We start from the raw sequence: 17,272 nt of genomic DNA, 5'->3' as shown, positions 1-17,272 counted from the left end.
TATAGGAATTAAAATTATAGGAATTAAAATTATAGGAATTAAAATTATAGGAATTGTTTCTAAAACCCTTAACCAATTTTTACTGTACTATTTTGATACACAGTGAAAATCTGAATAGAGAAAACATAAGCAGAGAAGGTGTGAAGATCTGGATGCGCTCGAGGGAATTTAAAACTTCAGGTTTAAACAAAAAGAGGAGAAAGTTTACTTTCTCAATAAATGAAATTTTAAGTGCACTGAAAAGGGTACAGAAAGATCTAGAAGTTAAAACGTGATAAATAAGTAGTCACAAATGCTCAATGACCTGAGCCACAACATGAGACCACATGAAGACATAAGGTTGGAGTGAGATAGGGAGATGAGGTCTAAYGCTCACAAAGGTGGAATGCTTTTTTTCTGTTTTCTCTCTGTAACATTACTTTATTCCCCATTTCTCTGTCAAACAGAGTTCAAAAGTCAGACCTTCAGGCAGCATAATTACCATGGTCAAATAATTTTAATGTCAAGGTTAAATTTGGCCCATAACATCTCCACATATATGTTCAAAATCGCGCATAGTCTAGCAGTGTACCCAGGTGTAAAATCCACTTTAAATTCCAATTAAACCCCTGCTTTCCTTATATTTTCACCAAAAAAGTATACATTTGGTGGTATAACACATTTTTGCCATCAGTCATAGTTAGTATGCTTTTAAAGCAGGTTTGTCTTACCCCTTAGAGCATAGCAGGTTTAGACTCACGAAAAGATAACAAACATTCACCCCTTAAAGCTTTTTCTGCTAGTATAATCAGATGATTTAAACAAGGACACAGATAAATTTTCTTCTTTTTGACATTATTGTACATCTTTCATCACTAAAAACACTACTGTAAAAACACTATTGTGTCCTCAGAGAAACTGTAACTTTGAGAGATTTAATTACATTGTGCTGGAATTATTATTAAAGGCTAAGAGACAAATCCAAAAAGACCAAGGCTCCTTATGCAAAATGTAAGCAGAATATAGATGCCTACTTTCACATTGTTTTCCCAAAATCCCCAACTCAACTGGGATGCTACCCCAGAGGCGCTGAAATTCAACAGATGTCTCACTTCTTAAACCAAAACGTGAGCTYGGTGCAATGGTTCTCCTCTTGTGCATACTCAGAAACACCTTTGGCTGAACAAGACAAATGTGTTAAAAAAAATTTTCTGACTCGAGGGAAAAAAAAAGTTTAATGATTAGAGCAGTACCTTCTAGTTCAAGGGTAACAGAACGTTCTCTCCCCTTAGATAGGTTCAAGCTAGAGTGACTGGTTCTCACGCCTCCCACCCATGCCAGGGTTTCAAGAGTGCTCTCTTACCCATTCCAGGCTAGAGAGTGCTCTCACCCCCGAACTCTGCACTACTGCTTTCCAAAATAGGCTCGCACAAATCCTATTAAGTGGAGGCAATAGCTTCTACACTTTTCATTTATTTAACTATTTCCATCAGGGCAATAAATTGAGAAATCTCTCAACACCATGGGTGCTCCAGATATCAGATGACAATAAAAAATGTTGACTTTTAGCAGCCACTTTGTTGGTGGTTATCTTTTGTTTAGTTACTATTCAGAAAGAGCCATCAGGATTTAGTTTTTGAAAGAAAAGGCTAAAGGCTATCAGAATCATGACTGTTGCAAGTTTGTCTAGCACATCTCTTACTTTACATGGGGAAGCATGACAGAGAGCTCTGAATTTAAATCTGGAAATGAGATTTAGGTGCAGGGAAGGTGGATTAAAAGTCTGAATTGCAACATGCAGGTTATAGCCGCCTACATTCATATTCCAAACAGTTACCCTTTCCAAACAGGATGGCACCCCACAGGAATTCCAGTTTTTAAGTTTTAAACGATTTCTATACTACCTTAGTACCAGGCATCAAAAGAAAATCTATATATTACACAAGATACACTGTAAGAAAGGTAACTGGAGAGAAAACAGAAAAGGAACAAGAAAAACAGAAAGGAAAAGAAGTGGACACAAACACTCAATACTCATGTGACAGGACAGTACACAGTTGCTCCGCAATGCAGCACCGTAATTCTTCCAGAGATCCCACCCTACACCTTCACAGTAAGATATTTATAYTGAATATACATAAAGAATATAAATATTCTTTACTTCTCATTGCGGGGAAGGGGAGGGAAGGACATGATATTTCTGGAAACTAATAATGCCCTTTTTTTTTCCCCCCCTCTAAACGGTAGCTAAACAGATCATTAAAATATCCAAGAATAAAAAGAACAGATGTGTAACAGCTTAAAACCCAATGAGGCTAAAAACAGGTAAAAATAAGTTGCCAAAACGCTGACCTGTCTTGCAGTCTTACAGACTGTATAAGAGTGAATCTCTCCATTTCTATTTAGACTATGGCTAAAACCTGTAATTGAGTTTTCTGGAATGAGAAGTATCAGAAAATCATTGTTTTAATTGATGAATCCAGCCTAAAATTGAATCTAGATTTAATTCCAAACATCTAAAAACACATAATAATTTTCTAGTTAGAGACCACGTCTATGAATTGGAAAATGTGTTCCATCATGGAAATATGATTCCAGTTCGGTAGGCTACTGAACACATCTGTAACGTATCCCATGTGTGTGTTTCTGCTCCATACTAAGAAGAGTCTATCCCAGCAGCTGAATGATTCCACAGTGAAAATACCTGCCCTAACTGAAAAATTTCAGCAAGGCCAAGGATTGTGCCAACATTCATGATCAGAAAAAGGAATCTATGGTCGGGTTTACACTAAGCAATGAAGGTCTCTGAGCCATAACCAGCACTAGAACAGGCAGGCTGAATCAGAAACAGAATCACAGGCTGAGCTCTTAACGTTATTAAGAAACTACAGTTTTCAATTCCAGGTTTGCACTTCTCATACTCCAGAGAAGGTGACAAGATGCCGATTTCAGTAAGTATCTGTAATTTGTAACACTTTTGCAGTACCTCCTAGTCCTAGTGCCAGAAATTCGGTCCTTGTTTTTAACAGAATAATATTCATGACATTTTCTTTGACAATATTTACATTAAGAGTAAGCACCAAATGGTAAGGAAGAAATATACATTCCTTTTCCTTGTCATAAAAAAAATTCTTCAGTGAGATTTTCAAGTTCCAGAATATATGCTGCAATGATTTACAATTTTTTCCCCAATGATTTACTAAACTATTGTGAAGCATCTATTCAAGATACTTTCTTGAAAGAGGGCTATTTTTTCTGAACAATACATAAATATGTTCCACATACATGCTAATACAATCCCTAAACAAGCATTTAAAGCAGCATGTAAGACAAAACTCTTCATGCCACCCACTTCTGTACAAATCAAGAAAAAAGTATCACACGTGTTGACTCCAATCATGAATGAACGCCATAATGGAGAAAGTGTTCTTTCATAGCCTAGTATTTGTAAACAATTTAGCCAGCAGTTTGCTTTTACAAATAGAAAGATTCAGCACACTACACTGAATGAATGCTATATCCTTTAAGTTTGCCTCAGTATGACTGTATCATTTCTCCAATACTGTTTTAACAATAAAAGATAAACACACGCACACAAAATAATGTTATCTGTATTTAGAATTAGCTGATTAACCTTACTTCATGAGACAACTGTATTTATGAAAGGCTTAACTGACAGCCATTACATCACAACAGAAACAGCATATGCTAATCTGAATAAAAACTGAATTTGCTCACAYTCTTTTTGTTTGCAGTAGATCTGGGCTATTCTTTGTGGTAATTTTATGTAAGCARCTTGTCACACAAAATTATTGTTCATTATATGGTATAAATACAGGCTCTCTAGGGAGCCAAAAAATGTACAAAAAAGACGCTCTCACCATTATTTCAGAGAACCAGAAAGGTTCACTAGTATCAAAATGAGCCTAAAATGTAATGGAAACATGCAATACTTCAGTCATACAGAATGCGTCTTATCATTCAATCATACAGAATAAAAATATCTGTTCCGAGCAAACACTTTGKAAAAGAAACTGTAAAAGGAGGAACACTCAAAGGAAGATTTGGTAGTTTGAGGAAAGGCAAGCACAAGATGACTTCTCTAAAATACTGCCCAAGAAATGGTTATTAAATACAATTTTGCTTGTGAAACTAACCCGCAGCTAGGCACAGACTGCCTACGGAATTGCCACAGAAAGATGGAAGAGGGGGTTATTAAGATCTTCCCAAGGACAGCGATATCCTGTTGTCAAAGATTTTGTCATTAATTCATGACAGAAAAGATCACACCAGATAAGCAGGGACATCGTTCACTATCAAAAATGATCTGTTCTGTTGTGCTGAAAACGGCTGGTCCATTGCAGATGACAGGGAAGAACCTAAGCTTTCAGCATAATGAAGGCGCTAGAGCTGCGTTGCAGTCAGCCAAGCAAGACAGTAAATCTAATCAGCAGTTTTGGGAAGTGCACAACTAACGTGGAAAGGAAGACAACAGTTGAAGTCATATAAGAGGAACACTTCTTATGGAACAGGCACAATAAAGAACTATAAAAGAGAGACTCTGGTGTAGCAGTAAGGGCATGTAAGGAGAAGGATTCCATCAGTGGGCATGAGACCAAAGAATGAGAAAAAATGAAAGGACTGAGAAGAGATTAAAGATTCTTGAGGAAAATGGAGAGAGAGAGAGAGAGAGAGAGACAGGGAAAGGAAAAGGAAAGGATAGGGACATGACAGAAATAGAAAAAGTACGTGTTGGTGATGAGGCTCAGTGAGACGCCATCAAGCCGAGACATTCCTTCAATGATCATTTCCTAAAATTTGAGGCAAAAGCCCAAACATTACAGTTTTGGACCCTGAGGAGCAAGATACTTCTTTCTGACCTCTCAGCAGGGACCAAGACAATAATGACAGACTAAAACCAGGCAGCACTGCTTGTGAAGTACTGCTTTTCGGAGGAAAGAAAATCTTCACAGTCAGTCCCATATGGATAATGCTCGCAAGATGTATCCTGATAACATCAAATGCTTTCTCATGCACTAATGCATCCATTTAGGAAAAAAAGCTCATTGCTGAGATAAGAATAAAGACAACATATACATAAAACAATAAGAAAACTCTAAGTATTCTTGGTCAGAAGGGAGCATCTATTTTTCAAGCTCCTGCACTATGACCACCTACTCTTTATAGATACAATGTAGTAAATGCGTCACCAAGATCTGAGGTAGCTATCCAAGCCGAAAAGCAACATGCAACAAAAAATCTCCAATCATCTCCATTATAAGACATGGAAATTGGTAACTGTTATAACRAACCCGAAAAAAAATGGGGGACATTTGGACATCTGCTAGGGAGGAAGGACTGGGCTTCCCTTGCCATTGTTCTTTTTATATGTAGTAAGAATACGGAATCTTAAAATYAGAAAGCTCCCAGCAAAAAATGATGAGAGGCAGGCAGGATGAAAAAGAGGATGAAAGTGAACATTATTATCAGTCAAACTTTCTTAAAAATAAAATAAATAAAATATGCTATTTATATTCTATTAATTCTATTATAATTCTATTTATATTCTATATTTTATATTTACATTCAGGATTATATTCTAATTTTCCAAGTACCACAATCCAAATAGATGGCTGTAATTTTCCCTTGTGAGTGAATTAAGAACCTAAATACAACTCTTACTTCCTACTGCAGCATGAACAAGTGTATCATCCTTTTCCATTTGTGAAAGCAGAAGGCAGCAAAACTGTGCAAATGGCTGTAGCACAGATGCACTGAGCCAGCTTTGGGAAGGATGTACAATAAGCCGCAAGGTCAAAATTCTGTAGTTTGAGGGAGCAGTAGTGCAGAAGCACAGAAGTCAGATAGTTTCTGTTCTTTGTTGTTCTAAAATATCTGTCATTCTCTAACTACCCTGCTGACTCTCACTCAATAGTCTAAGGAAAGGGGACATGAAGATGTGGGAGGAGAAGAGCCACCCTCCTTGGGTGAAGTTAACAATGTATCTGTGCTTTTGCTTCCATTCTGATGTCTGAGATGAAAAGCGTAAGCATCAACTTTTTGCTCTCCTGTCTCCCTCTTCCTGCCCTGTATGACAGCGTATCACCTTTCTTTAATAAGAATTAATTACTTTCCTACTAAGCCAAGTGTAAAGAATTTTGGAAAGTGCCCCAGCTCTTCAAAACAGTTACTCATTACAGCAACTGCAACAGTTTGCTACACTACAGATACTCTTCAGGGTAACAACTTGTCCACGTGTTCAGAAAAAAATAGGATGTGACTTTCAGAAAACAYCACTATGTATCTTTTTGCTTTATCTACTCAGCAACACAAGGTATACCACCGCACAGAGAATCCCACTTGTTGACTACAGTAAAAGTCTTAACTAATCAAAGTGGCAGGAAACCAAAAAGTTCAGAGTTTGCTGTATGGTACATAAAAAAGAAATACAGGCAAAATAATACATATATTTGTTTGCCAGAAAATAGTAATCAACTTGATTTATTTGTGAACACAAAACTCTGCACTGAACCAATGCACAGTGCATGGGCTATGTGAGAGTTAATCCGCGTGACTCTGCGCACAACTGCATGCGAGAGGGGAATGCTCCTCTCCTCAAACACATCCATAAATACTGTCTTTCACTGATCAGAGTAATCCCCCTGGCAAGCTCAATGGCTTGATCAAATCTTGAGAGAGAAGCCAAATAATGCTCAAAAAGCCCCCTTTGCTAATCTGAACTCCCTATATTAAAACAGTCATCAACATAAGACAGGCACTTCTGAGCTCTTTCTTAAAAGACATCAGATACTGCAACCTCCTTCAGTCACATCTCATATAGAAATATCCATCTTTGAATGACAGGATTAAGAAAAATAAGCAAGAATGGCACCTGGCATGGGACATTCTGTATCTCACATATTTACTTTTAGATAACAAGGAAGGAAAATCCTCTCCCGACAGAAAAAGACAACAATGTGACAAGCACTGATGTTTATTCCAGCAGCCTAGTTTGCAGGGGAGCACATGCAAAAACCTACCAGAAGATCCTGCTTTCAGTCAACTGAGCCGACAAGGAGTTGAGGGAAGGACAGGTCACTGTTTTAGGTCAGAAAACTAAACAGTTTAGGTCAGTTTATCTGAGTTTCAGGTCCAATTACTTTGCTAAGTATTGCTGCAGAAATTCTCCCTCTTGTGCCTTTGGTGTAAGCTATAAAAATGAGGACATTCATTTAAACTATTTGAGACATATTTGGTAACATAATCCATAAATTAGTTAACATCATCCATATATTTTAGACAATTAATAATGAAGTTCTTTAAGGCAACAGTAACTCTTGTCTTTTCGTCCCTATGGGATCTCAGAGCTCTCTTAGAAAGGCAAACAAATGCAAGATTGCAGTAAATGTCTTTTTCTTAATAGCTTCCCTGCTTTGTTTTATTTTCTCTAGCTTTTAAATAGAGGTTCAATTCATACGTGCAATTGCCTGCAGCTGAYAGGAGCTAACTCATCCTTGCTGAAGTAAAACCAGATAGAAAATGCTGTATGTAGGGAAACTGTTATTAATAAAAAGAAAGGTACAATTTAAAATAGAAACTTATTAACAGCTGAAAGAGAAACAGGAGGATAACAAGGTTTAGGTATGATTTAAAAAAAAAAAAAAAAAAAGAATGCTTTGCTTCAGTTGTATGGTGCAGAATGCAGCACAAATAAACCCTCTTGATAGGAGAGGGAAAAGAAAAAAGAAAGAAAGGCATAACTGCCAAAAGCAATAAATATTCAAAGAGCCTAACACAGTAGACTCAAGAGGAAATGGCCAGTCCCCRCATACGAATTCTGAAAATAAGCAACATACGGAATACATATTCCATTTAAAAAAACAAGCATCAAAACAAGGGAAATAACATATCATACAATAACAGAATGCTGGGAAACATTTTTTTCCACCTTTCACAAAGTTAGGGAATGCAGGTTCCTCATTCACTGGTTGCAYGAAGATAGGATTACTAAAACCAGTTTGAATACAACATGAAGCATTGTTCCCTCTTCCGAAAACTCTAAACAGCTCACCTGTTTACTCCTCCACTCCAGGAAACCTAGCCTTGAATTCTTTTCCTCTTTTCTTCTTGTTTCTGTTGGGATGACTTTATTACAGCTTCAACTATTGGTAGTTATTAGCCATTTGAAGTCATTAGCACTCTCCGTTGTGTTTAATATCCTAATGGAATATTGTTAGGTGTCACCTGAACCGAGTCATCTTGCTCTTCTGCAAACTACACTTTCACATGGAATTATCATTTTTAAAAAGTTCAAGGATACATCTTAACATTACGCTGACTTTAATTATTAATGTTTCAAAAAATGTCAGTCTGTTTTGACTTTTTTATATACTCCACATCACAAAATTCTTGTCTTAAATTCCAAAATCTACTCCCATCTATAAGAGCAGTAATTATTATCCAAATAATGCCCCAAATCCTCTTGTGCAAAATCTAGCTGTGAAAGATCCTAAATTTTAACTAAAATCAGATTTTTGAAGAGTCAGACGAAGGAATTGGGAATGCGAACTCTAGGAAACATGTGCAGCTATGTCCTCCATATCAGATATCTGCTGACTTCAAATGAACAGCTACCACTAGATGAAAGAATCCTTGCAAGTACAACAACGGAAAGCATCTTAAGGGAAGCATCCTTCAGCTCCAGGGGCATTTCCTTTCCACTACAACACTTCAATGCACTACACCAACCAGTAATTAGTTTCCCTATAAAGTATTATTTACACTATACCTGTAAAACTGGAATGAATGTTTTACATGTCTACAGAAAAATTTAGCTTTCGAATGCACTTCTTATAATTTGCATTAATAACACTATTTGGCAGCATTTTACARCTAATATCTCTATTCGTAAAAACATTCTCTGTCTAATTATATGCTTGTAATGCTTCCAGAGGAACTGATCTGGAGAGCTTCTGCTTTTATTTTCTTGTGGGAAAATCCTCCCATGTGAATCAGTGTCCTTGTTCATTTTGCATTTCTCAATTATCAACGATTTCTTTCCTTGATTCAGTCTTGAAACTCCCCTGCAATCAGAAGCATATTGTTCTTTGGCACTATGCATGAGAGCTCCCACAATGATCTATAGATTGATTTTATTTCCTTCCTGAGCTGCTGTGGTGACTCCATATGTCTGAACAACCATAAGATTTATTAAGCTTCTTACAAGCAAACTGAAATCAAACTGACATTGTATGGAATGTATCTTATTAGGAATGCAAGAACATTCTTGTTCAACAAACGAATGCCAGGGTTTACTCAGCTGGCTCTCTGTAGTGGAGTATCTCCAGCAGCCAGTACCTACACAGAATGATGGAGTAGCTTGCTATCATTTCACCCAACATCAAAAAATCCTCTCATGTCAGTCTCTGAATAATGGTGTTCATTAAGTAGGAAGTTGCACAATGCCCTTCTTAAAAAAAACAAACTTTTTTTGATCTCTTGGTCTATTACAAGGACTTTGTAATTGCACTGCTAATGTACAGTCAAATACAGGTGAAAGTACCTCAAGCCAGGTTAATTCCTACTGCAAATGCATACACTGCTCAGGATAATAGGGATTCTGGAGTAGGTGGAATCAGGCTGGTATCTAACTGGTCCTACCTTCYCCCCTTGTCAGAAGGGGATGAGTCTGCTCTTTGCTGCCCTCAGCTTCGAGTACAGCCACAAGGTAACGTCTGATAATGCATTTTTCCTCTGCCTTGTCAGGCTGCACTGGCAAAGTAGAAGATGCCACAGACAGGAATGTTCATATTAACATTGACCATTCAAGTGTTSTTCAATGCCTTACCAGCTCGGGTATAGATATACTATGCATTTACCCAGTGCACTTMCATTGCAGTATGTGTTCATACAGTCTCTTCAGATCACAGTATCTTCCCACTTCAGAAATACAGGGGATGGAACCTCTTTTTTCCTTTTTCTTTCGAGTTAACTATCCATACACAAATACACATCACAGAGGACTGTAAAAATACACACTCAGTTTCCTGCAGAGAAGTGTTGACATCTTCACAGAGAGCGACTAAAGCTTTGCTATATTCCTCAGTACATTTCCCAAAGTATTTACCAAAAGAAAAAGGGAATTTTGATTGAAAAAGTGAAGGTTCAGACATGATCAGATCACCTGGAGTTCAAGCTCAAGAGTGTTGGATACACAGAAGATTCAGATCTCACTGAGCAATAGACAAGAACAACTTTGTAACATTCTTTACAAAAAAAAATGAGTCACTCTCTAAGGGAAGGCATGATGAACAATGCATTAACGGAAGCTTGCTCGATGTAGGGAAAGGTCAGATGTCCTAACTAAGACCCTTAGAGTCAATGCATGCTGAAGCAGAAACAGGTCAGAATCAGCCTCAATACAATGTGTTTTGCCAGATAAATCCAGCTCATGTGAACCTCTCCTATGGATAAGGATCTTCTGTGAAGCTGAGGAACAAAAGCAACTGTTACAACCCTGTGAAGGAGGGCAGCTTGAGACCTGCAGAAGCCCAGTTTTGCTTTAGYGAGTAAGAAAGGCAGAGTGCAGAAGCTTCTAAATGACAACGATTCTCATATTAAAACTACTTTCCTGAGTTGGCACTTGATTTTCCAGGAATAGACTCTTGGAATTAAGTGGAGGAAAGGAAAATGTCCTCCTATCTATGGAGCCAGTCATCAGCAGGCTGTCCAGCCTACAAACAAAAGGCCTGACATTCTTCTTGGGTTTCATCTAAGAATTACTCCCATTCCTGGCAGGTAATGCTGAAGCCATCAAAAAATACCTGCATTCACAGTCTAACCATATGGAGCAATTAAGAATGAGAACTCTGAAGGACACAAACTGTAGCCTAATGAATTTGCTCTCATTTCCTTTTCCTCTAACTACTCCCTTACAGARAAGGGTATAGCCTTCAAACCTCCTCTATTAATGCAATACATAGCAGTGGTAGGTCTCATCACATAAGCATCATTTCCTGCCAAATACTGACCTTTCCTTTTTTATCCTGTAAAGTATCTGCTTGAAAATTGCTTTTCCTAACATGTATGAAAACGAAGTGTTATAGTTTCCTGCTTTGCAGAGAATTCACCTCCTTCATGACTGTTAATAAAAGGCTTTTTTTGAATAGAGATGTCTCCAACCTGGACTCCTTTAAACATGTACACAATTTAAAAGGAGCAGCAAATGCAGATACTGCATTCATTCAGCCTGTATGTACATCACATTTTGTGGGACCTRTAAACGGAATCTGACCAAGACTGGATGGCAAGAAAAGAAACATTTGAAAAAGGCACTAACAAAGGAAAACTAGTCAAATGTAAATGAACAAACAGAAAGAAAGCCGGGAAACGTAGGAAGGATCCTTAAACACATATGGTAGAAGTTAAATGTAATTCAAAAAGCATTAGACAAACTCCTAAATCAATGAGAAAGGAAAAAATGCTGCAGGATCATAAATCAACAAAATAATGTTTTAGCTATTTTTGGCAACTGTAATGAAGCTGGATGATATTAGTGGAACCTTAGGTGTAATACATATCTAAGTGTCAAAAAAAAAAAAAAAAAAAGACGAGCAGATCAGACTTTAGTGAACTCTCCACATATTGTCATTTTGATGTCCACCATACAAAACTACGTATGGACAATCACTCTAAAACAGAACCATTTAAGAAAAACTAACTTTTCTTCTAGGAAAGGTGAAAGCACAGTGTACCATGTAAGTGTTACAGGTTTTCTCTCTATTATAAAATTTCATAACTGACGAGGACTGTACATTTGAAAGTTACTGCACATCTGAATTCCCTCTCAAGTTGTTTAACTTACACATCAGTGTATTTTGAGAAGATTCATCCAGATTTTCCATAATACTCTATAGTATATTCTTAGTTAAAAGAAAGAAGAATCTATTTCAGTTTCTATTACCCACAGGCAAACACAATATCTGACAAAACTGTCTTTCAAAATTTGAAAATATGCTTCTCAAGTTTTTTTTAAATGAACTACCAGATAAGCATTAGGATAAACCATCATTTTACTGACTGAAATCAAGTTAAGTGTTCTAGTTTGGAACTGACAAAACTTCAACATGAGTTTAACAGAATCACCTGAATATCTCTTTATCTCACCTTTCACTGATCAAGGTTAAGGGCAAAGCCGTAAGTACTTCAAGTACTCCAGGATCTCAAAATTCCAGGCGTTTTAGTACAATTACAGGTGGCTTTGTAGTCAATCATTTATGAAATAAATCAAGATCTTTATTAATGTGACATACATAAATGTTTTTAAAGAACAAAACACATCTTCCTAAAATCTTCTCATATGGTACTCTTCTTCTGTACAGAACAGTTTTCCAGCCTTCCTATTATCACACGCATCCCAAATTACCCAAAATGTCCAGATCAATTCAATTGGAATAGGAGATTTGGGGCATACATGACATAAAGAGTTCTATACTCTCCTGAAAAATGCCCTGTTTTATAAGTGAGTATAAGACGAACAAATAAAAAACTTACCCGTATCACCATGACTGAGCATCTGATATTATGAATCGTATCATAGATCTTCTTAGATATATCCACAAACTGATTATCATCAAACATATGCATTTTGTTCGTGCTGAAGCTCTCCAATGCAATATTTACTTGACTAATAAACTCTGGAATCACTATTAAAACAAACAAAATACAGTTAGCATAAAATACAACATATCATTTTTATTTCTGGCAAATTCTCAGTTACACTGATTAAAACCCAATTAATGAGACAAAAGAGCATTACTGTAATAACATGGTTACAAATATGTGGAAACTCATTTGTAATTTTTGTCACATGGTACTTGGTGTGCATTTAAAATGTGCATGGTGATAAAGTACAAGAAAGAAGAAACTGCTTTCCCCAAGAAGGACTGAGAGTAGTTATTAAAACTTTCCACTGACTTCAACAGTAATCTTGCCCACAGAATCAGGACCAGCTCTCCTGCTTCTAGGCTGGAATTGCTACCCAAGAAAGTGTCCTCCTGTTTCAGAATGTGCTTTCATCCTGAACTATGTCAGAATTACTCAAAAATGGGTATTTTTCCTCAGTTTACGAAGTACTTGGACTTATCCAGGCAGTTCTGCCTTGTTTTTCCCAATCACGTAGAAATTCCCATTTTGACTCAGTTTGTTATTAATCTGAGTGATTCAGAATCTCCTGCAAGTTTTTGTTCTGATACTCCATGGGGTCATTTTGCCTTATGATCTGGTAGCACCATAGCTCCCTTAATCCTTCTCAGTAGTTAAAAGCAAGAGAACACTGTCCACTATTGGAGTGAATTTATTTTCTCTCCCTGCAACCCTTTCCAGCACACGTAACAGAAAGAACACAGTTAGAAAATACACATCACATAAGGTACTCAAAGAAGTACAGATAAAATTCAGCTGAAAAGACAATTTTTCAAAAACACTTTCCCATTACTTGAAGACTGAAATCACAGGATAACTGGAAAGAGACAAATCTATTTATGTAATATTCAATGCATATGAAATAGACTTCCTGAAACAAAACCTAAGTTGAGGCAAGGAATGTGTTGGTCTCAAACATGAGCCCCTTTTCTATAAACCAGCAGACACACAAAAGCTACCTGTTTTATTTAACAGTTTTGTCACATGTCAGTACTCAGACACAACAAACTACAGTTAATTTAGTGGGAAGGCTCACTTGTGTCTGTAAAATAGGTTCTCAATGTACAATTCTGACACAAGCAGATGCCATTTAGTTTGAAAAATAGGATATTTTAGATCCTTTTCCCATCTTCAGATTACCACTTGAACTATCTTTGCCTTCCAGAAAGGTCAGTGAGAACAGATTTTTCAGTTGTACTGAAAGAAGTGTTGAGGTATATTTTTCATCTGCAATGAAATGGCATAGTTCAGACAGAGAGCACAGCTAGTGCATTCTGAAACCTGTACATCTTTAAAGAAACTCAAATGTCTTATAATTTCAGAAGGTAAAACTAACTTGTTTGGTTAAACAATAATCACAGATCCTAAATTATTAAAACAGTGGTAGGTGCAGTAACAATTTTAAACAGTACTGTCATATAACACACACCTGAACTCAACCTTGATCTCTTCATATCCTTTGAAAAAAGGCTGCAAAGAACATAGAAAGTTTCCAAAAATTTAAAAACTCCTCTGTTACAGTCAAAGCCACAAGAAGTTCTGCAAAACGCCTGATATCTTTTCCTTTACCTAGGTGCACGGCTCTTCCTTTCTTTTATAAAAATATATAGTGTATTTACCACTATTTTTATAAAAAGCTTCAGGATTACAGAGAAACAAAAACAAACAAACAAAAAAAAAAAATCAGAATCCCACACTGCACACTGTTAGGGGTTCTGAGGCAACTTGATAACAAAGTTCCAAAGTTCCTCTAGAATAACATTTAAAGGAAAATGTGGCTCCCTAAAGAGATGTAAGAACCTCTAATCAAGAGTAAGGAACAGTGTGACGAGACCAAATTGTCCCAAATAAGATGACTACAAGCCTTCTGTAGACGAAGAGCATATGGGTGAGAGATTTCTGTGTTTCATCATCACATTGGATCCACACAGCGAATTGCAACATAAAAAGTCTTTGACAGAAGTGAACTAGAAGAGCATTAAAGGCTGCTCTAACAGTTCACAGCAATCAGAAGCTCATGAAGCTATGGCAGACGGTAATATGGCATAGCTAGGGTTTTCCTAAGTGCCTTTTATGAGCTTTTTCATAATGATGCTGGAAGTTGATTGCTGATTATTTAGAGAATGCTGATGAACTTTTGTTTGCTTGTCTACACAAGCAGCAGAACCCAGATTTATAGAAGCTACATTCAAAGCTACGTTTTATGTCCTACCTTTCCAAGCATACTTGCCTTGCCTCTACAAGCAGGTCAGGATCTCCCACATTTTACCTTTAGGAAGATAGAAAACTAAAGAGAAAGAAGCTCATAAAAAATAAATTAAATCAAATGAGCTCAAAATTATTCTATGCAAGAGCTCTTGGGAACCGACAGATGTCAGAACGAATCTTAATTGTGTATTAGTAATGGGAATAATCCCTTTTCAGATATAACTTCAAGTCACGGATACGAAGAAAGGTGCTTTAAGTTGACAATCCTATAGGTGAAGATTGCATAGAACAACCCATCTCTGACTAGTCTTAACACAAACACAAAGGGGGGGGGAAAAAGGTTCTCCGTGCTTGCATTAAAGTATTCCTATTACCTCCCTTAATAAGCAGGCTGACATTTAAAGAAGAAAGAAGAATTCTTTTGACCTATTCAGTGGACATTAAATTTCCTGAGCAGTATTTTTTTTTKTGTGTGTTACTGCACAATTAAATTTGCACTGTTGTGTAAAACATCTATTTCAGTATAACACAAGTATGCAGAAAGGACACAGCCTTCACATTCACGATCACTGGACTCACGCAGATTTCGCACACAAACACACTCAATGATCCATGAACAAAAGAACCACAGAAACTTAGTTCCATTTCAATTCTTGCATTAATAACAATTAGAAGAAATTATTTAAAACGTGCCTGCTACACTCACCATCCAAAAATAGAGAATTTTTTTTTTGCTTCTCTAGTTCTAAGAATATTTAAATGACTTACCTTTGTCACATTTAATTGCACATTAGAAAATAAAAACTTTCACAAAATACAGTATAGTGGAGGTCATCACTCATACATGAAGCTGCTAAAATCAAGTAGTAATGAAAGCAACAAATCAAAGAATGGTTGTGAAATTAAAAACACATGATATATAAAACAGTCTATAGGAAAAACATATGGTTCAAATTAAAATTTAAAATGGTTTAAAATACAATCCCACATTTATACCAAGTTCTTTATTTTGTTATATTACATTTTATATTATCTTTTACAGGGGATAAAAAAAGTTTTTATCCAAAATATTCTCTAAACTAGAAGTGCCTCATAAAAAACAGTGTGATTCAATTGCTGGACTGCATTAGAATGCTTTTTCATAACCCTTACAATACATTCATTGAGTCTAAGTGTATTCTTAAAACATATCTAATATGCGCTATYATTTCTATTAATAATGCCACATTTCACGGTACGAAATACCCTGGTCTTGTATAAAACCCATTATCTCAGATACAATTAACTAGTATCCTCCTATCATTAAATCATGGTCCTTGCTCATCGACTCCTTTCATATAATAGTTATCTTAACTATTAAGAAGAAAACTCAAGCTATTTTGAGAACAAAAATGGAATTTCCAATTATTTTGCAGTACCTTCATATAAAATATTAAAAAGAAAACCCTGAACTGATATTTTCACTATATTCTCTTCCAAAATACCTCCAAAATTTTGAGAATCTAATATCTAGCACGTACATATGTAACAAGGGCTTTTGCTTTGACTTTAACTCATCTCAGATCACACCAGGATGGATTTTTTTTTTCTAAGCACAGTAATTCATCATATCCTCTCTGCCTGCCTTTTCAGTTCTCTCTATGCTTTTTGGCATAGTTTTTAAATTTAAATTGTTTGTTTCATTTTGATTAGCACTGTGAGAGCTGCACAGTAATAGTAAGATGTCCTTCAACTTCCTAGGAATGCTTTTCAATGTTATATCCAAGAACTGTTCAACACTTTATAGTTCCATATTAATGAGAGAAATTAACATTTTTCTGCTGGAATGATCTTCTAGCAAAAAACTTAAGAGGAATGCTCTTGCAGCAATATAAGCAGAGTTGTGGTAAGTGGCAGGTATCTCAAGCATTTTATTGTCCCCAATAATCCAATCACCCAGAATGAGAGTCCGTATGATTATCACGGACAGTTTGCTTTCAGAGGATTCAAATGGGTTCCCAATTGCAGGAGAACAGCTAAATTCATAGGGATAAGGAAGTTCAGAAGCATGAAGAACTACAGTGGAAAGGACTAAAGACAGTAACCACTTGAATGAAGGGTAATATTAGCATACAGAGTAAATACAAAATTTTGTTGATATCCACTCGTTTTCTCAATATTCTCTTTATTCATCTCATAGTTTGCACCTCCTGTGATTTAAAACCAAGTATTAAACAATTTCTTTTAGAGCAGTATCTTAAGATTTTCACTTCATATAAACAGACTTGTATATTCTGCTAACCAAATGTTAATCATAGAATCATAGAATGCTTAAGGTTGGAAGGGACCTCAGAGGTCATCTAGTCCAATCCCCCTGCTCACGCAGGGTCACCTAGAGCACATG

The 17,272-nt window shown here is 36.4% G+C and overlaps 1 protein-coding gene across 1 annotated transcript in view; it reads right to left on the bottom strand.

Annotated features, from left to right (window-relative positions):
• The window catches only part of CTNNA3 (catenin alpha 3), a 314,978-nt gene that overhangs the window by 12,414 nt on the left and 285,292 nt on the right, over positions 1-17,272 (bottom strand). The window contains exon 13 of the mRNA XM_026042683.1: positions 12,532-12,683. Within this exon, the coding sequence (XP_025898468.1) occupies positions 12,532-12,683 (152 nt within the window). The remainder of the gene's footprint in view (positions 1-12,531; positions 12,684-17,272) is intronic.

Source organism: Nothoprocta perdicaria, unplaced genomic scaffold (genome assembly GCF_003342845.1).
Source record: "Nothoprocta perdicaria isolate Ctin4 unplaced genomic scaffold, notPer1 scaffold_310, whole genome shotgun sequence".
NCBI lineage: Eukaryota > Metazoa > Chordata > Aves > Tinamiformes > Tinamidae > Nothoprocta > Nothoprocta perdicaria.
Note: the sequence above shows the minus strand (reverse complement) of the source record. Positions and strands in the feature narration are given on the sequence as shown.